The sequence below is a fragment of the Dipodomys merriami genome, unplaced genomic scaffold (assembly GCF_024711535.1).
Source record: "Dipodomys merriami isolate MVZ:Mamm:240054 unplaced genomic scaffold, mDipMer1.0.p SCAF_184, whole genome shotgun sequence".
NCBI classification, from domain to species: Eukaryota; Metazoa; Chordata; class Mammalia; order Rodentia; family Heteromyidae; genus Dipodomys; species Dipodomys merriami.
In genome coordinates, this window is record NW_027203204.1 from 113,698 (window position 1) to 134,357 (window position 20,660).

The following is a 20,660-nucleotide window of genomic DNA, read 5'->3' on the forward strand; positions in this document are numbered from 1 at the left end:
ACAGGCCCACAGCCCCCTTCTGGCCCAAACGGCAGCTGGAGGGCTTTTGGTTCAAAGATGATGAGTGAATAGGGCCTCACAGCTAGTAGAGCAGTGGGCATAACTGAACATGTTAGATTCTCGGCATTTGCAGCCATCTCCAAAGAAAATGAAGGATCCTTCTAAATTACAACACCCACTTGAGCACTCCTTACAAGCAGGAGCAGTAGCATTCTGAATGGCTCAGAGTCATTATTGAGAGATTCCTGCAAGGAGCAGGGCAGAGCCAGACATTGGTGACTCACACCTGTCATCCTAGCTGCTCAGGAGGTTGAGATCTGAGAATTGAGGTTTGGAGCCAGCTGATCAGACAAACACGGTAAGGTTTTGTGTTTTTTTTTGGGGGGGGGTTGTTTTGCTTGTCTTATGGTTTGAACTCTCGGCCTGGGTACTATCCCTCAGCTCATTTTGCTCAAGGCTAGTGCCCTACTGCTTGAGCCACAACACCACTTCCAGTTTTTCTGAGTTTATTGGACATAAGAGTCTCACAGACTTTCCTGCCTGGACTGGCTTCGAACCACAATCCTCAGATCTCAGCCTCCTGAGTAGCTAGGATTACAGGCATGGGCCTGTGGTGCCCAGCTATGTGATTCTTATCTTCAGTGGTTCAAGTAATAAAGCACTAGCCGTGAGCAAAAAAAAACAAGAGAGAGCATAAGTTTCAGAGTTCAAGTCCTAGAACTGGAAGAAAGAAAGAAAGAAAGAAAGAAAGAAAGAAAGAAAGAAAGAAAGAAAGAAAGAAAGAAAGAAAGAAAGAAAGAAAGAAAGAAAGAAGCCGGGCGCTGGTGGCTCACGCCTGTAATCCTAGCTACTCAGGAGGCTGAGATCTGAGGATCGAGGTTCAAAGCCAGCCCGGGCAGGAGAGACCGTGAGACTCCTATCTCCAATAAACCACCAGAAAACCGGAAGTGGCGCTGTAGCTCAAGTGGTAGAGCACTCGCCTTGAGCTGAAGAGCTGAGGGACAGCGCTCAGGCCCAGAGTTCAAGCCCCACCACCGACAAAAAAAAGAAAGAAAGAAAGAAAGAAAGAAAGAAAGAAAGAAAGAAAGAAAGAAACAAACAAACAAACAAGGAAGGAAGGAAGGAAGGAAGGAAGAAAGAAAGAAGGAAAGAAGGAAGGAAGGAAGGAAGGAGAAAAAAAGAAGGAATGGAGAGAAGATGTGCTTAGCCTTAAATCCTAGAAGAACGGGAGTGTACTGGAATTGGGGGGGTAGAAATCTGGGGATACCACAGTACATGTAGTCATCTCATAATTACTAGCAGTATATAATTCTGCCTTCATTTGAAAATTGCCTGGAACTTTCCAAATAATTTAATAAGAAGACCTCTTTGGGGGTTTTGATTTTAACCATAGACTCCAAGTGCCTTTTGCTGAGTGTGGAAAGCTGACATGATTTTACCTCAATTTTATTATTATTATTATTATTATTATTATTATTATTATTATTATTATTATTATCCATATTTCTGAATGGGAAGGAGTTAGTTATCATGACTTATGCTTCAGAGCAGGACATCATGTTTTGGCAATAAGTTCATGCTAGAGAGACAGTTTTACAAGTAACACTTTGAGTCCACACTAAGAAAAATGTCTGGACATACATAATTCTCATGATGCTTTATTTCTCATTATACTTTCAGAGGATATTTCTCAAAGCTGAGAGCGAAGAAGAAATTTTTGCACACCTGGGATTGGATTACATTGAACCATGGGAAAGAAATGCCTAAGGAACATGTTGACATTTCTCCTCATGAGTTTTTTTTTTTCAGTTAAAAAAAAAGTTGTGCTTCATAGTAGTAAAAGATGCTTTGCGGGGGGGGGGGGTGGCGGGTGTAGCTGAGGAGGTGGGAGGGAAGGGATGGTAGGGGAAAAACAAAGGAGGAGGCAACAATGCTGGGTAAGAAATGTACTCATTACCTTGCTCATGCAACTGTAACCCCTTTTCTGTACAGTATGTTTACAATAAAAACTTAATTAAAAAAAAAGATGCTTTAAGCACATTTAGAAATCTGTAGGTCTTGTGGCAATGCAGATTGCTACTAGAAAGACATGACATGGAGACAGGAGGTGGTAGGGAATTATGCTCTAACAGGACACTTGTACTGCTGCCTAGAGCTTGCAAACATTTCCAGATGCTGTGATGTCATTGGAGAGCCTTGGAGCACATCAAAGCTTACTCTGCCCCTCTCATCAATAAAAACAGGCTAAAACAAAGTGGTGGTGTTTAGTTTTCTTCACCCAATTATTATAAGTATTTTTAAACACAAATGGAACTGTTAGAGAATAAAGAGCTCTGATTTATCTTGAGGGGGCCTAAAACTTTCATTTGGGCATGCAGAAATTCCAAAAGGGACGCTGGACCCTTCTAGAGCATTGTAGGGAGGAGGTGGTATTGATTCGTGGCTGGCTTGCCTCAGCTTTTGTTCAAAGCCAGCTTCTCTCCAACCACATGGTGCTGGGTCCCTAGGTACCGTGAACAGAGGGCCACACCCAGGATGCATCCCATGGCTTTCTATTGGATGTGAGAGTTATTTCCTAAACCACCACCCGGGAATCTGTCCCAGGAAGACAGCCTCCCTTCGTTTCTTCATCTGAGGGCACTTAAGGGAAGGGAGAAGCTACTGGAATTTCCTTCTAACTAATTCTGGCCAAGTGCTGGTGACTTGTGCCTGTATAGGAGGCTGAGATCTGAGGATCGCAGTTCAAGGCCATCTTGGACTCTGAGCACCAACAAAAAGAGGCAAAAAAAGGCTTGAACAGAAACACCAAACAAGAGAACAAGGCCCTGAGTTCAAGCCCCAGTCCCAACACATACAAAGACAAAAATCTCATTTTGACCTCTTGTTTGCTCCCATAGGCCACAAACTCACTCTATGCCTTTGATTAAAAAAAAAACAAAAAAAAACACAAGATCAGCTGCTTGCATGACCCTGCTGACGAGAGTTGGGGAGAAACTGATGACTGCAGCCACATGCAGGGGTGAAAAGGCCAGAGCACAACTTCGCAGAAGCCACGTGGAGGGAAGGAAAGGGGGCATAGTGGCCTAGCAGATGGGGAAAGGTCCCCAGCCTCCATGGAGGATGGCGGACATTGAGAACTGAGCAACCCGGGCTTCGTGGCTTGGGCTTTCCCATGTTCTCCATCTGCTTTCTTCCCATTGTGTTTATCCAACCTTATCCAGACCCTGCTTTCCAGGATTACTCAACAGATTGCGCTAGGGCTGGCAGGGCATTCTCAGTGGGCTTTGCAGGAAGTGAGAATGGTCAGTCCTCTCTGCGCCTAGATCTCACGAGCATCTGCTCTGCAGGCCCTGAGCAGCACCCTGGACAAGGTGAACCACTATGTACAGAAGGAGGTTGGAATCTAAGCAACACTCCCGTCAGGCTTCAATATGGCCAGGACCAAAGATTACCAGGAATCCAGCCAGGCACCAGTGGCTCATGCTTCTAATCCCAGCTACTCAAAACGCTGAGATCTGAAGATGTGGTTTTAAAGCCAGCTGGAACAGGAAAGTCCAGAAGAATCTTTTTCCAATTAACCAGATGGTGGTGGCACTATGGCTCAAATTAGCACCAGCATTGAGCAGAAAAAAGGCAAGCTAGATTGTAAGGCCCTGAGTTCAAGTCCCAGTACCAACACACACACACACACACACACACACACACACACACACACACACACACACACACACACAACTACAATCCCATGACTGACAGCACAGCTGGACACACTGTAAACCCCACTTTGAATGAGATAGCTGGAAGCCACTGCCCTGGGGGACCATCAGGAGCCCCACAGACTGTCCCCAGCTTAGTACACATTTCCTGAACCACCTAGGTCTATTTTTTTAGACAGAAGGGATAAGGCTGGTTCACCAGTTTGCCATAGGCTAGGCGGTCACTGATTGCTGTCCAGCCAATAGACAGGCTGCTCTTGGATCAGGGGTGTATTGTGAACCTAGACACAGTTGGGGTGCATACATACATGCACGTTGGGTGGTGCATGTGTGCACGAATGTGAGTGTGGAACATGCTGCGTATATAGGTGTGTATGTACAGTGCCTTTCTACTGCCCAGTGTTTCCCAAGTATAACATTCAGTATCATGTAGACAGTGTAGAGATGAATATTTCATGATATAATCAACATCTACTTATTGACAACAACCATTTTTCCCAAGCACAGACATATAAAAGAAAACACACACAAAAAAATGGGCACAGTGGCTCACACTTGTAATCCTGGCTACTCACAAGAGCCAGAGATTAACACATGATTTAAGGAGTGGTCAAGAGACACTCCCCCTATCTCAATCAAATTTGGCACATACCTGTCATCCCAGATACAAAGAGGTTTCAACAGAAGGAAGATGGCACACACCATGTGGGGAATACCACAGCACCCCCCTCCCCGCCACCAGCGAGCCTTGACAAATCCAACACTGCTCTCATCTGGAAGATCATCCTAAAATGTCACACTAGGAGTTCCACAAATGCCTTCTGCTGGAGCTGCACCTGTACTTTTTTCACTTAATGTGTTAACAGAACCCAGTCTTCACCAGTCCTCCTCCTGTGCATGCAGAGTGCCCTCTTGTGGTTGTGTTTGGAAGCAAGCACAAGAATCCCGGTAGATGGAGGATGCAGAGCAGAGCAGAGCAGGGCTTTATTCCACAGATGACAAGCCAAGATCTGCATAGATTGCAAGATCTCACCCAGTGCCACACAGCAAGTTAAGAAGTTAGAGCCAGAGGGTTTATTTGTAGAAGGAGGAATTGAGACAAGGTTTTGCTGTGTACCTCATGGTTAAATGTTACAGGGCTAGATGCCACAAAGAAAATTATATATTGTTATTCACTGAACTAGAGGAGAAAGGACATATCCACTTGAGAAGTTAGGAGGAGCCCAGAATACAGAGGCTGTGCTAATATGTGGGCAGGGGCAGGGGAAAGACAGAAGTGGCAGGAAGGGGGCTTCAATTTTCAAGGTTTGTGGAAACACAAGGTTAGAAAATTTGACCTGCATGGAGGTAAACTTAGAGACAAATCAATCTAACCAACAGTGAAGGAGGAGCTATACACAGCAGGTGACCTATTTGATATCACCCTTCCTGTCCCCTGAGCCCTGGGCTGTTAAGGCAGGGTTCTGACTTCTGGTTTTCCTGGTGCATGGGGCTGCCCTCCAGGAAGCACTGGAAGTGTTTGTACTAGGAATAGTTCTGGGATAATCTTGGATTTAAGTGGGTGGGGACGGGAGGGAAAAACTGGGAGGGAGGAAGGGAGAAAAGGGGAGACAGGGTTCAAAAAGAATTGTACTCAGTACCTGACTCATGTGACTGTAACCCTTCTGCTTATCACCCCAACAATAGCAATAAAACATAATTTAAAAAAAATCTTGGATTTAAGCCCAGGGTGAATATGTTGTATGTCCTTTAATATTCTGCAGAGAGAGCCATGGACATGTTATATATTTATCAGAAGGCCATTTCATTTCTCCCTTTATTCCAAAATAAGTTTTTGTACATATAAGTTTTTGTACATAACTTTCTAGTTTAGTAGAAACAAGTTTAAATAAAAAATTCTAAGTCATAGATTGTAAGAAGATTAAAATATAGGATCCAAAACATGTCATGCCTTACTTGAAAGGCTACAAGGCTGTAATTTTTTCTTGAATATTTTATTCTTTCATTTTTTTTTTCTATCAGTACTGGGACACAGGTCTGGGGACTCTCCCTGGGTTCTTTTGCTCAAGGCTAACGCTCTACTACTTCAGCCACAGCTCCACTTCTGACTTTTTGGTGGTTAATTGGAAATAAGAGTCTCTTGTGTTTGTCTGTGGTTTGGCTTCAAGCCATAACCTCAGAACTCAGCCTTCTGAATAGCTAAGATTACAGGTGTGAGCCATCCGTGCCTTGCATTTTATTTTATTTATTTGAGACAGGGCTTTCCTATGGAGCACAACCTGGCCTGAAACTCCCTCCATAGCCTAGGCTGGCATTGAACTTGTGATCTTCCTCCCTCTGACTCCCGAGTGCTGGAATGATTACAGGCATACACCACGCTGGCCCAGCTGACATGCGTATTTCCCTCCAATTTCACAAACCGCTGAGTGGGGTTGGAGGATGAAAACCTCCATTTTATAAGTAAAGCATTGAGGTCGCCGATGACCCACGTCATACCCATGCCACTTTGGACAGCCAAAGCGAGTTCAGCACACCCGGGGCCCTGCCCAGCCTGTGGGAGAAGCAAAGGCACCAACATGCCAGGGCAAAGCCGCTTTAAGACAGACAGACAGACGTGCTCGCCTAGATGGCTGGACCCAGGGACCGGTGATCCGTGGGACCACGCCACAGCGTCTGGGACGGAGGGGGCGGGCTGTGGAGTGGGGTTCCCGTGCGAGGACTCCACGTTTTCCAGGATATCATGGTGGCTCGCGGTGGATGCTCCCTGAGACACCCCTGGGCCCAGGCTGGGGACCCGGAGAGGCAAGGGGGTCTGACTGTCTGACAGCCCGGGACACCGCCGGGCGCCTGGTCCCGCAGAAGGCAGGCCCCGCGCGCAGTTTTGGGTTTATGGGGGGGGGGGGGCAGTGGGGAAGGCAAGCCGCTGAGACACAAGCGCATCCCCAGGGCACGTCACATTCCCAGCGGGCTGAGAGGCGGGGCGGGCCGGGGCTCCACCCGCAGCACAGGAGCTCGCCCGCCCCGACCCCCGCCGGGCGCCGCCGCACCACGCCCGGCTCCAGAGCGGCGCAGGAAACTCCCGTCGGTGCTGCAGCCACGTGGCGCTCCGCCTCCCAGAGCCGAGCCCCGGGGGGGCGGCCCGGCCCCGCTCCGCGCCCGGCCCCACTCCGCGCCCGGCCCCGGCCCTCTCACTCCAGGCTCAGCCCGGGCACCAGCCACCACAACCCCCGCCTCCGCTGCAGGGCTTCCGGGGGGCGGTAGCTGTCGGGCGGCAGGGGCTCCTCGCGTCCCGACACGGTCTTCACGTAGACGTGGGCTTCGTGCGTCCCCGCGGCGTGGCTCTCGGGCGGGGCTGCCCTCCGGGGATTCTGCAGGGCACAGCCAAGAGGGAGTTCAGACGCCCGGGCCGTGTCCCCAGCGATCGATCGATCGGAAGGACAATCCGAGGGAGCGTGGGAAAGGCCGTGACCAGAATTAGGAAGGGCAAGAGATGAGGAAGGGCGAGGCGCCTTGCGGGGTGGAAAACAGTGAGGAGGGCCACGATTGCCCCGTGAGTGCCCGGGGGGGGGGCAGGCCACTCAGTTTCCTTCCTTCCTTCCTTCCTTCCTTCCTCCCTCCTTTCCTTCCTTCCTTCCTTCCTCCCTCCCTCCCTCCCTCCCTCCTTCCTCCCTCCTTTCCTTCCTTCCTTCCTTCCTTCCTTCCTTCCTTCCTTCCTTCCCTCCTTCCTTCCTTCCTTCCTTCTTCCCTCCCTCCCTCCCTCCCCCCCCCCCATCTGGGATCAGGACTGGTCTGAACTCAGTATCTGCCGCTTTCATTCATCAGCTAGAGCTCTACCCACAGAGCCACACGTCAAAGCCTTCAGTTTACTTTTCTCCTCCTCATGTATTGATCAAGTACAATGTTGAATAGGAACAATGAATGTCTTTATTTCTGTGTTCTTTTTTAAGATTGTTTTCAACTTTACCCTTAGATATAATGTTTGATTTTTTTTTAATACGTCAAGTTCCTACTCTAGTTTGCAAAAAGTCCAACTCACATGTGACTTCCCATATTGTCAAGCAAGCAATATGGGAAGAACTCTCCCATGATTGCTTCAAACTTCTCTTAGCTGGTTGAATAGTCACACAAGTTTTCTTTTTGTCAGTAAAAGAAATGATGGTATAGTGATTTTCTAGCATTAAATTAACCCTAGATTCCTATCTGCCCAATCAACACACGCTGAGGAGCTTGAACTTTGCACTTTAAACTTCACTTGTTCCACTTATTTCTACATGTGACCTTATACTTTTTGTACATGGAAGGCTCTGAAAGCCTTGGTTTGGTTACTGTGTGAATCAACTGTAGAGACTAGAATAAAAGGTTCTCACCTCCGATATCTTAGGATTGTCACTGATTTCGGAAATTTCACATGGTCTGTCACTGTCCTAAAGTAGTACAAAAACAAACAAACAAATGAAACGTGAAAGGCTTGTGATCATAATCATGACTAAAACCAGTAGATTTTAAACCTAAATGCATGCTAGAATCCCCAGACCTTTAAAACCACACACACACACACACACACACACACACACACACACACACACACACACACACACACACACACACACACACACAACTTTAAAAAACACAAACCAGGTGGACTCTGTGGGAAAGTGATGAGAGTAGAGATAAAATGAGATTGGCCATGCTTTGACAATCAAGTCTGCCATAAGATTCTTTCTATTGTATGCGTCTCTCTATTTCTATTCTGACTCTTTCTATTGTATATTTTTTATGTTTTGGTTTTTTTTTTGTCAGTCGTGGGGTTTGAACTTTGGGCTTGGGCACTGTCCCTGCACTCTTCAGCTCAAGGTAAGTACTCTACCGCTTGAGCCATAGCACCACTTCTGGATTTCTAGTGGTTTATTAGAGATGAGAGTCTTGCGGAGATTCCTGCCCAGGCTAGCTTTGAACCATGGTCCTCAGATCTCAGCCTCCTGAGTAGCTAAGATTACAGGTGTGAGCCACTGGCAACCAGCTGTATTATATATGTTTAAGTTACAGCAACCTTCACAATGGTTTGGCTTTCCATGGTTTCAGTTTCTTGTGGATAACTAGAACATGAAATGGTCATGGGAAATCCCAGAAGCAGTGTTGAGCAATGTGATGAAATTCTGCTTCATCCCACCTGAAATGTGATCATCCCTTTGCCCAGTGTATCCCCCTGTATATGTATCTACCTTGTAGTATGCCAGAGGTAGGGCAGAAACCACATTCACAAAGCTATCGTTTGTTGTTAGAATTGTTTTATTTTACTGTTAGTTGCTCTTGTCAACTCTTCCTATGGTTAAGTTATAAGTTACTGTAGGTATGTGTGCATAGTGGAAACCAGCATCTATGGGGTTTGATGCTTCCATAGTATCAGACTTCCCCTGAGGGATCCTAGAATGTGTCCTTTGTGGAGAAGAGGAAACCACTATATCCATAATAAAAATGCTTATTTACTGGGCTAGAGAGAAGTTTAATGAGAGAGCACTTGCCTAGTATGCATAAGACCCTGGGTTTAACCCTCAGAAGCACAAACTATATATATAAATATATATTATATATAATATACACTACTCATACATATATAAGATATATAATATATAATTAATATATGTGTGTATATATGTGATTGGTACTACAGCTCTGTCACCCAGAAATTCTAATTTAATTGTTTTTGGTGATGGTAAATTTTTAGTCTCGGGGATGATTTTAAACTGCACCAATGGTTGAGAAACTATTAAATATACGCCATCACCCACAATCACTTTCTAATGGGCTCGAAGTGTACAGCATACAACACATCTTTACATATGATGTAAGGATGATCATCAGCCAGGATCTCCTGTCATCCTCACAGTTTTGCCTGTCTTTTAAAACACGGAAGATTGTTTCATTTGTTCAATTGCTTTTTCTTTGTCAGTGTTGAAGGTAGAACCTATGGCCTCTCACGTCATTGGCGAGGGTAGTTTTTATGAGACCTATTGAGAGATCCATGGCATAGAAAATGTTACATCACTTCTCCAAGACATACAAAACATAAAGTGGCAGAGTCAGAATGAATACCTAGGTTTTCTATCTCCCTGCTGATGCTTATCAGCATGAAAACAGAGAACATTTGTAAATAAAGACAGGCAATGGAACCCAGTCTATCTAGGACTTTGCTGAATACACCTCTGGGTGGCTTTCACTTCTGAGCATGGTCCCCGAGGTCTGAGCATGGCCCTCCTATGGGTATTCAGGACCTCTTTGCCTTCAGTCTTTCTTAACATTATCTCTAGCCCTACTTTGTGAAGTCTGTGCCCTTCTAAACATCTCAGGCCACTATAACATTTCGCTGTTTTGGGAAGACATGATAGGGTTTCACTATGTCATACAGGCTGGCCTCAAACTCCTGATCCTCCTGCCTCAGCCTCCTGAACGATGGAATTATACAGGTGTGTTACCATGCTGGGCACCACTGCCACTTTTTGCCACTCCAAATGCCATCATTGTTGCTAGAGATTTCCCTGGGTGGCCTGAAAGTTATACAGCTCTAACTAGAGCACAATGTCAAATCTAAGATGGAAATCACGCTACAAAAACTTTTTTCCAGGGCTGGGAAGGTGGCTCAGTGGTAGAGCACTTGCCTTGCATGCCTGAGGCCCTGGGTTCGATTCCTCAGCACCACATAAGCAAAAAGAAAAAAAGCCGGAAGTGGCACTGTGGCTCAAGTGGTAGAGTGCTAGCCTTGAGCTGAAGAGCTGAGGGACAGCGCCCAGGCCTAGATCAGGCCCCATGACTGGACCCCAAAAAAACAAACAAAAAAACCAAAACTTCTTTTTCCAGGGATGATATTGATCAAGATGCACTGCACTCACAAACTGGTACGTTGAATTGAAACCCCTTCATATAACTACTTCAAGATAATTCTCCCCCAAACGAGTGCACTGAAATACTCATTCCTCCCACTCAGCCACACACAACTCGGTTCTCACCTCAGCCTGCTCCCTGTGTCGTCGCCGGTGGATCACGGTAAACAGCAAGGCCACCAGCAGGGCAGTGGCCACCAGGGACGGGATGCCTGCTGCCACTCCAAGAGAGGGCCCACAGCCCTGGCACACAGAGAGAACACACTGAATTCAGTGCCTAAGCACAAAACACAAAACCTAGACCCCAGGGTCACACACACAATCCAAAGAGGAATGAAATACGGTGAAAAAACATCTTTGTAACATATATGACAAATAACTTGCTTTTCCCAGTCAATATGCAAGTCTTATGGAAAGCTGCATTCGTCTTCACTTTTTTTGGGGGGGAGGGTTATGATTTTATCAAAGTATAATAGAAGCACAATTTCAGATTGATGGCTTTCCACATGGTGAGTGAGCATGGCGATGCTGACACTCGTATCCAGGAGCGCCACACTGCCGGACCCGATCCTGCGCGTCCATCTGCCTCCTCCTCGCTGTATGGACCACTACCGTGAGCTCTACTGCTGTCTGTAAAACAGATGGCTTGTCTCTGCTCAACACCATGAAATCCATGGCCTTCCTCACTTTCAAGCTGAGATAGTTGTATGAATAATTGTCAAGCCAAGTTCAGGGCTTGGTGATGGTGCCATAAATCAGACTCTTATCTTCCAGACAAATGCACAAGATTGGTTGAGCATTGCTACCCTCATCTAACAGCCAACCAAAGCGAGACTTGGGAACATTATATATATATATATATAATTACAAAGTATTAGTATAGACTTTATTTAATGATTAAATACAACTTAAGCTGAATTCTTCAATGGCTAAGACTTTTTTTTTTGGGGGGGGGTCCAATTGTGGGGCCTGAACTCTGGGCCTGGGCGCTGTCCCTCAGCTCTTCAGCTCAAGGCTAGCGCTCTACCACTTGAGCCACAGCGCCACTTCCGGCTTTTTTCTTTTTGCTTATGTGGTGCTGAGGAATGGAACCCAGGGCCTCATGCATGCAAGGCAAGTGCTCTACCACTGAGCCACCTTCCCAGTCCCTGGCTAAGACTTTTGTAGCCATAACATTCCGAACTTTAATCATCATTATATAATCCTCATGTCTGGGGTTGAGCTAGATTTTAAAATATTGAATCATTCCCTAGAATTGGTTACTATTTACTTCATAAAGATGTAAAAAGCTTATGTAAATGTTCATCCACTTACCACTTCTTTTCCACTTGTGACAACTGGGGGGGACGTCTACAAAAACAAAAAAGACAAAAGAACATGACTCGTTTTTGTTTTTTGGGTTTTTTTTGGTTGGTCGTGGGGCTTGAACTCTGGGTCTGGGCGCTGTCCCTGGGCTCTTCAGCTCAAAGCTAGCGCTCTACCGCTGGAGCCAAAGTGCCACTTCTAGTTTTCTACTGGTTTATTGGAGATAAGAGTCTCATGGACTTTCCTGTCCAGGCTGGCTTTGGACCGAGATCCTCAGATCCCAGCCTCATCTGACCTTTCCAAGGACCAGAGGTAGGAAGGGGAACCTGTGTGCATGAAGCCGCTGCTCGGCTGCTATTGGTGTCTTTCTTCGCCTGTGCCTCCCTCCCATCTCTCCCCAGAAGCCTTCTGCTGCTCTCACCAGTATCTACTAATTGCATCAGCGAGCAATTATGGACCACTCACTGTGTGCAAGGCATGTTAGCCTTTTTCCTATATTGACTCCCATGTGCTTCTCAGCAGCTGGTGACGATAACAATGCCCATTTGACCGCTCAGAGGAGAAGGGCACAGAGAAATGGGGGAACTGGTGTGAGATCATGCAACCCCACATGGCAGACTACAAAAGTCTGGCCCTAGGATCCACGTTCCTATCTCCTATGCCAGACGCAGCACCCAGCCTAGTTTCCCTAGAGTTCAGCATGACCCAGACTGCCACAGGGAAGGGAATGTGGTAGAAATACCAACTGACTGCCCCGAGAGAAGATAACCAGGACATCGACTAACGCAGACTAGCTTAGACAAAACAGAACGGTGCACCCCACCCAGGTTCAAAGCAAGGATGGAAAAGTTCTCAGAGCAATGAGCTGTGCAAGCAAGTACTCCAGAAGATGGCCGCTGATGTCCTAAGGTTCTTCTTACCCACTCCCCTCCATGCCCCAAGCAACAACTTCTCTGCATGGCCTTAATAGAATGCATCCAACCATGTCAGAACAAAGCCTGGATGACCTCTCCGCAGCCAGGGAGAAAGTTCCAGCCAAAGAAAAGGTTTCGGCAGGTGATGAGAGGGATAAGGAAACCTGTCTGCAGACAATGAAATTAAAGCAAGGCAATATAGTGAATTGAGAGGATCAAAAGACAGGACCCCAGGAGAGTAGAGCAGATGCCCAGAGAGCAGGACACAGATATCCAGAGTGGGCAGTGGTGACACCAGAAGTTTAGCAGTAAGTTGGAAGGGCCTAATATTTCACTCCTTTCTAGAATACGATCCTCCTGAGCACTAGTCTGGAAGTACACTCAATATGCATAGAAATTACCAGAAAAGTCTGGACGTAGAATCCACTAAAGACACTGAACAAAGACGATGCCTCACTCAGGCAACTCAACTGATGTGGTACCTTGGCTGTTAGTGCTATCTCTGTATCATTTGAGAACAGGAGCTGGGCAAGCAACTGTGAGTGAGGCTCTGAGTCCCAAGGACTGAAATCTCTTTCCATATGATGTCACCAGGAGCCTTAAGATGTTCACTCCCTGTCAAGAATGTATTCCAGCCAAGTGCAAGGGGCTCCTGTCTGTAATCCTAGCTACTCAGAAGGCTGAGATCTAAGGATTGTAGTTCAAAGCCAGCCCAGGAAGACAGCACCGAGACCCCGAGTTAAAGCCACAGGACTGGTACAAAATGAAGAAGAGGAAGAAAAAAAAGACCAAATGGAAGAACTTAAAGGTATAAAATTTAATGTAGACTAAGGAAAACAATAATGCAGAGACAACAAAAATCAAAATGGATGTTAAGAAAAACTGAACAGCAAGGGAATGAAGGCACCAATGATTTCTGTTCATGGGAACTTACGGTTTGGGGTTCCCCCCCCGTTTTTCTCTTCAAAATGTTCATTTACTACTTTCATAATTGTAGTCTTGTCTCACCACCCCTCGACTCTTTACCGGTTTCTCTGGCAGGCTGGGTTCATCCCCACTGAAGGCAAGGCTTGTGGGATAGAGTTCTAGGGCTACCATTGTAAACTCCACCTTGACCGCCTGCTGGACTCACCGTGTTAGCGGGCAGGGTGAAGTTGAGGGAAAAATTCTGCAAGAGAGAAGGAAGCATTCAAACTCTCAGGAATGGTTGGTGAGATCCTGACTCCTCCCTCCAACCTGGAGGCCCTAATGTATTTCAAAAGGATGTGCTGGTCTTCCAAGAAGGCTTCATCTCCACTCCTGGTGTTGGCCCCAGAAGAAGGAGGGGTCAGTCACTCTCCCTCCCCTGCCAAGACCCCAACCCCAGCTACATTAGGTGGGCAATCAGTGAAAGTTCTGGCCTGAAGCATGCTCATGCATAAGGGCAGTAGAAACTTCATCAAAAATTTCAGCAAGAGACGAAAAGGTGTTTCATTCTCTCCAGAACTACATTTAGGGGGAAAAATTGTACAGTTCTGAAATACTTTGTATTTTCAGCTTAAAGCAGAAAGCAAGTCCTCCACCCCCAAGGGTGGCACTTCTCCAGATGAATTCGCTTGGAGAGACAGGCTGCTATTATTACTGAGTCTAAAACAGGGGTCTGGGCTACGCAGCTGAACTGGCCAGAAGGGTAGGGAAGGCAAACCCACCCCGGCCTTCCTTCCCTCCACACCTGGGCTCACACTCAACAGGGGGAATCAGCGTTTAAAGATGGTGGGCTTTGGAAGTGGAACTGTGGCTCAGGGGTAGAGCACTAGCCTTGAGCAAAAGAGCTCAGGGACAGCCCCACGGCCAACAACAACAACAAAGATGGTGGGCTTCATAGAGCAGCAAATGCCCTGCCTGGTGTCTACTTACCTGTTTAAACCCTAACCAAGCTTGGTGGCTCCTTTCTCCTTCCTGTCCTTATCCTTACTCCAGTTTGAGCTCATTGAGACATCTGTCCAGGCTACTCCTTTCCCACCTGGATGGGCCCAGTGAATGGACCCCGCTCTAACTTGGCCAGCAATAGTCTCTGACCCCAATTTCCCAGGCTGAGGTGGTTTTGTTTCCATTTTCCAGGTTCTCAACAACTGGGACTCAGCCATCTTGATTAATGGTCCCTGTCTAGTCCCTCAGTGATACTCAAGCTTCTGACAATGCAGAACTTGCCCTGCCCTCCAGCTCTTGACCTCCCTGCTTCCACCTAAGACTAGTTTTTTTTTCATTCTAGGAACAATATAATTGCAAAATGTTAACATTAAATGTTAACAATAGGAATCTTGTGAAGAATCTTAACATATCAAAGATTGGCTAGGCACCATTGGGCTCACACCTGTAATGCTTGCTATTTGGGAAGCTAAAAACAGGAGGATCATGGTTCAAGGCCAGTGCAGGGGAGAAAGAAAAGTTCAAGAAACCCCTTTTAACCTAGTAGCTGGGTGTGGTGTCATGCCTGTGATCCCAAGCTATGCAGGAGGTCTGGGCAGAAAAGTGCATGAGACTCCATCTCAGTGGAAGAAGTTAAGCATGATAGCGTATGCCTGTCATCCCAGCTATGATGAGATGCCTAAGATAGGTGTGTGGTAATCCAGGTAATCCTGCCTGGGCAGGAAGAGACCCTATCTCAAATTTTTAAAAAGTCAGTGCCAAAAAAGACTAGAGGTGTGACTGTAATAGAATGCCTGTTTAGCAAGCATAACACACTTGAGTTTGAACCCCAATATGTCATTAAAAAAAAGCATGTTGTAGATGATATCATTTCAGGCCTGAAGTATCACAGAGGTAATTTTAGACCTCAAAACTTAACTTCACAGGAGAAGAAATTGAGACTGAAGACTCATCAGAAATGATCTCATGGACAAATGAGAACAGTTAGCCCCTCTGTCTCTGTCTCTGTCTCTGTCTGTCTCTCTCTTTCTCTAGCAGACAAATAAGCTTGGTCCTTGTGACCCAGATCTAAGCTGAGAAATAGCTCCAGAGCAGGCAGACTCAATCTGTGCAAAAGAGCTGGCACACATCTTTTGGCTAACTGACTGGTGGTTTGGAGTTGAGATGGACTATTGAATGAGGAAACCTGTGAACTGGGGGTGTCTGAAGCACTTTCGGCATATACTTCCCTCTAGCTCTGCCGGGAGATTATGTCCTCCAATTAAGATGGCCATCCACCTGGCATGCTTCAGTGGTGACTTCTCCCACTCCTCTGTCACTTAGAAATGGGGCATCTTGCCAGGCACTGGTGGCTCATGCCTGTAATCCTAGCTACTAGGAAGGCTGAGATCTGAGGATCATGGTTTGAAGCCAGTGCAAAAAAGAAAAAGCCTGAAGTGGTGGTGTGGCTCAAGTGGTAGAGTGCTAGCCATGATGCTCAAGGACAGCACTCAGGCCCAGAGTTCAAGCACCAGGACTGGAAGGGGGGGGTGCATTTTTACTTTGCAAAGGAGGAAACCATGTCTCCAGAATGCCCTAGGATGGCCAGGTCCATATAATTGGTTAGCTGTCACCATATCCAGGTGTTGGTAATAGCCTCTTCCTACCACTGGCTGAGGAGGCTTAAAGGTGTCCATACAACTGCAGTTTCTGCGTATGAATCAGAGGTTTTGTATACCTCTTCCTCCATGCACCTGTTAGAGCAAGGGTCATCTGGGCCTCCTAGGTCAGGCTCCTGTTGCTCAAGGACCTCACCACTGTCCTTTGTGCTGACACTAACTGATCAGAGAGGCACCACAAGGACACTTGGTGAGTGATGCCCTGAATGCAGCTGTCCAGCGCTTATGTCATCAGTGAATGCTGGTACTGATGTCACTAGGCCCCAGACAAAGCTTCCTTTACAGGGAGATGACAGAAAAGAAGCAGAAGCAACAAGCAGGCTATTGCATGCATTGTTTATCAACATTCGGATGACAAAGATCTTGGCCAATTTCAGCATGTGCAAACATTCATATGTTGTAGAAACACAGTAGAGTGCTCTCATGGAGAGAAAAACATGACACAGTGTCTTTCAGAGATGCAGCTGGGTAGGGTGAAGCAACCCTGGGCATAGGGCCACCTGAGCTGGGTTTGAGTCCAGACACCTCCATCACTTAATAGCTTAGATAAGTCACTCAACCTCTCTGGTCTCCATTTGCAAAGCTATTTTTCCAGGCTCAGTTTTTCAATCTTCAAAATGGGATGCTATTGCTTTTAACTTGACCTGTCTATCCTCCAGGGTAAGCCCAAGGGATATAATGTCTATGGTAGTTCCTTCCAGATTATCACACTCTCTGGGATGCGAGAAGTTGCATAGTATCCTGTTCTTCAAAGCCTGGACAGCACAGAGTTAGCATGCAAAGCCACTTGGGAAGTTTATGTAAGATAAAGTATAGTGCTCAAAGAATCAGAATTGGTACAATATATTTGTTAGTTGTTACTGCTGGTCTGAGTTGTTGGTGATGGCCTAGGGAACGACTCCAAAGGCACTTGCCATCTTGGTGGCTGAGTGTCGCTGGTGAGTTTGCTGTTGGTGGGGGAAGGGGGAGAGATGGCAGTGATTCAGTTATTGAGCGTATGCTGGAATCAGACACTGTTCTTTCTCATAATCTTCCCATGAGGAGAGCAGTGTTACCCCTATGTTCTGGGTCTGCAAATAGGTTTCTGAAGGCTGCTAGCTTATCAGTGGTTAGGGTTAGGTCCCAGATCTTCCTAACTCCAAAATTCAATGTCTTTGCATAGTCCCTCCTCATCTTTACATTCCACATGTGAGATTCCACGTTTTTCCTTCTATGTCTGGCTAGCATGTCCATAAGTTCCATCCAGGCTGTGGGAGGGGCAGTATCTCTTGCCCTTTTTGCCTGGTGGTACTAGGGATTGAATGTAGAGCCTGGCACTTGCTGGGTAAGCATTCCACCACTGGAACTAGGCCTCCAGCCCTTTTGTTTTTGAGACAGGGTCTCACTAACCTTACCTAGGGTAGAAATAAAAACTTCACCCCCTTGAATCTGCCTCCAGACTAGCTAAGATTACAGGTGTGAACCATCATACCTGGTGGATCGCCTCCTTTTAAAATTCATCTAGGAACAATGTATGTGTGTATGTGTGTACACACACATACACACATTGAATATGTAACATATACATATATGATGTGTGTAAGAGATACATTATACATATAAAATATATACATGTATGATATACAATGTACATGTACATATATAATTCACAATATACAATGTGCATATATATACACACAATGGAGTGTATATATACATATATACACACATAATGGAACATATATACACAATGGAACATGTAATGCATATGTAAGTGTGCACATATGTATGTATATACACACATATATAGTTTCTTTAGGCGTTCATCCATTGACAAACATCCAAACTATTTCCAGAATCCTTTAGTAAAGAAAACACAGATGCCTCCAGTTTTCCTTCCCAATTTAACAAATGTCACTCGATTGAGTCACAAATACACACCACAAATCAGCCAGATTCCTGGAGAGTTTGTGATCTGCCTGCTGAGCATATAGTAGTAAGCAAAGTGCATAAGAAAGAGAATACCATTGTTCCAAGTGGGAAGTGAATACAGCTGAAACCTCTACTCTCAAAATGAAGGTGAGATCAGCAAAATATTGCCTGAGATTTTAAAAAACTAAGTATGTTGCACAAAGGAAAGTAATTAAAAGCCCATCTCCTTGACTGCATTGAATTCGGAGACCTGAGCTTTGAAAGTCTACAAGTCAGTTTCACAGAGAAAACTGTTTGGCTGAGAAAAGATGCTAACACTCACCATTTCCAACAGCCTCCCAAGAACCTCTCCAGGCTCCTTTCTCGCTGGCTACTGGCTTGTAGCTCCCATTGTAGGAATACCCAACTGGAACTGCTGGAGAGGCAGGGCGAGAGGTGGCTCTGAGAGAGCCTTGGCCAAGCCATGTATGGTCAGGGGAGTAGCCAGGCCCTCAGCCCATCCCTCGAGAAAGATGGGCTCTGTCCCTTGGACACTGCATGCGGCTCAGGTCCTCTATCCTCTTTGTCTTTATTTTCTGGCCTTCTTACTTTCCTGGCAGTGTCATCTCAGCAAAGAAGCCCCCAGCTGGCCTGAGAGATTGGAATCTCCCACAGCTGACCGCTCTCTAGAAACAATGGGTCATACAAGCTGAGGCTGGCCACTCGGTCTCCAGCTGAGAGGCATGCCCATGCTCTTGGCCATGCCACCCGCTCACTGCAGGGGATGGCTGTGGGATGTGTGTGCTGAGCTCACTGCATCTGGGGCAGGGAGGGGCAAGGCCACCACAGTGAACAACTCTGTGGTCAGTCAGTGGCCTGATGCCCAAATCCTCATCATTCAGTGAGAATCTCCAAAAGCTCTGACTGCTGTACATTTTATGATTTATCATGAACTCGCTTCTTTAAGATAGCAAGTTGCCAGCAAAACCAAATTATAACTAATAATGCTGGTCATTCAAAGAAAACCATCAAGAGAGGAGCAAAGAGAGTTGTAATGAGAAGAGCAGCTGAAATTATGAGGGAGGTCGCTGCTTTAGATGATGCCAGGAGATGCCACGGAAGCTGAACATGGACAGTCTGAAGAGGACAGATGTGTGAAGGATTGAGGGAGGAAAGACGCAGCAGGCGTGGTATGCTCTCAGAACCGGAAGGAGGTTGCTATAGCTGTAACAAAACCAAGGAGTGACCCAGAACTTAAAGACAGAGTGGATCTGAGACCTGATGATTCAGGCCCAGCAGAAGACAATGAGATTTTTTTTTTCATCCCTAGAGCAAGGGGAAGCCCTTCAAGGGTTTTAAGTGATAAGAAAGCATGATCAAACCCTACTTCAACATTTGGAAGTATGTTTTCTACTGGATGTGTGTCACTTTTACACCCGTTGTAGTGTTGTTGTTTTTTTTAAGACATTAAGTCCAACTATTGTAAGGTGGGGACCGTCTGTATTGAGCCTGATGCTCATCTCCTTAGAAACAGTAGAAGGAAACACTTTAGTGGGCAAGTGGTTGAAGATACCAGTGGTTCTCTTATCATTTATATCTCTCCATCATTTAAATTGGTACAAGTCCAGCCACATCAATGACTGGCAAGACCCCCCCAACTTGGCCAGCTTGGAGCACTCTCAATGACTACCAGCTACAATGGTCTTTCGGGGCTGCTACGTTGAACATCATTGCCTGGACATCTAATAGTAACTAGGTGTCTTCTAAACACAGCTCTGGAGTCCCAGTTCAAGGCTCCAGCAGGTTTGGTGTCTGATGAGGACCTGCTACCTGCCTCACTTACAGACATGTTTTTGCTGGGTCCTCACAGGGGAGAAAGGGCAAGGGCTCTCTGTAGACTCTTTTATGGGGGCATAAATCTCTCATAACCTAATCACATCCAGAGGCCCATTTCCTAATACTGCTGCATTGGTTTCTAGGACTTGAGTTGATGAATTTTAGAGCACACAAATGCTTCTGACCTCAATGGCCTTGTTCTGTTTTCTGTGTCCTTATCTAAAATGTCAGTAATGAAAGTAGTAAAGAAATAAATTATTAAACAGAAGGACCATGATCACTTCCCTACTGTAACATCACTAGGTAATGTCATGCACCCAATATTTCCAGTTTACTTTGTTCTTATCTGAAGTTAAGCATAGCCATATAATGTGCTTTGGTCAGTGGAAGGTGAGTACAATATGCTACCCTCAAGCTGTATTAATAACCGGTGTGATCTGTCATCTTCCTTGTGTCATGCATGCTCTAGATAGTACCACTCTATCAGCCTGGTTATAAGGATACAGTAAAGAGTTCCCAGACAACTAGATAAAAAATATAGTGTGGGCAAGAAAT

General features: G+C 46.1%; 2 protein-coding genes across 6 annotated transcripts in view; one reads left to right on the forward strand and one right to left on the reverse strand.

The window, feature by feature from the left end:
• The window catches only part of LOC138830109 (DNA nucleotidylexotransferase-like), a 108,668-nt gene extending 106,827 nt beyond the window's left edge, over positions 1-1,841 (forward strand). For all 4 annotated transcript variants that reach the window (XM_070026509.1, XM_070026506.1, XM_070026507.1 and 1 more), the window contains one exon: positions 1,681-1,841. In XM_070026509.1, the coding sequence (XP_069882610.1) occupies positions 1,681-1,767 (87 nt within the window). In that variant the 3' untranslated portion in view covers positions 1,768-1,841. The remainder of the gene's footprint in view (positions 1-1,680) is intronic.
• On the reverse strand, positions 1,685-18,902 carry LOC138830112 (opalin-like). 2 transcript variants are annotated; one of them, XM_070026511.1, is made up of 6 exons: positions 18,613-18,902; positions 13,946-13,981; positions 11,909-11,944; positions 10,721-10,837; positions 8,084-8,140; positions 1,685-7,084 (listed from the first exon to the last, which is right to left on the reverse strand). In XM_070026511.1, the coding sequence occupies exons 1-6, from the start codon at positions 18,613-18,615 to the stop codon at positions 6,905-6,907; spliced, it is 429 nt and encodes a 142-aa protein (XP_069882612.1). In that variant the 5' UTR covers positions 18,616-18,902; the 3' UTR covers positions 1,685-6,904. The 2 variants fall into 2 exon arrangements, with proteins under 2 accessions (XP_069882612.1, XP_069882613.1); XM_070026512.1 differs by lacking the exon at positions 13,946-13,981.
• Between the last annotated feature and the right edge of the window lie 1,758 nt (positions 18,903-20,660).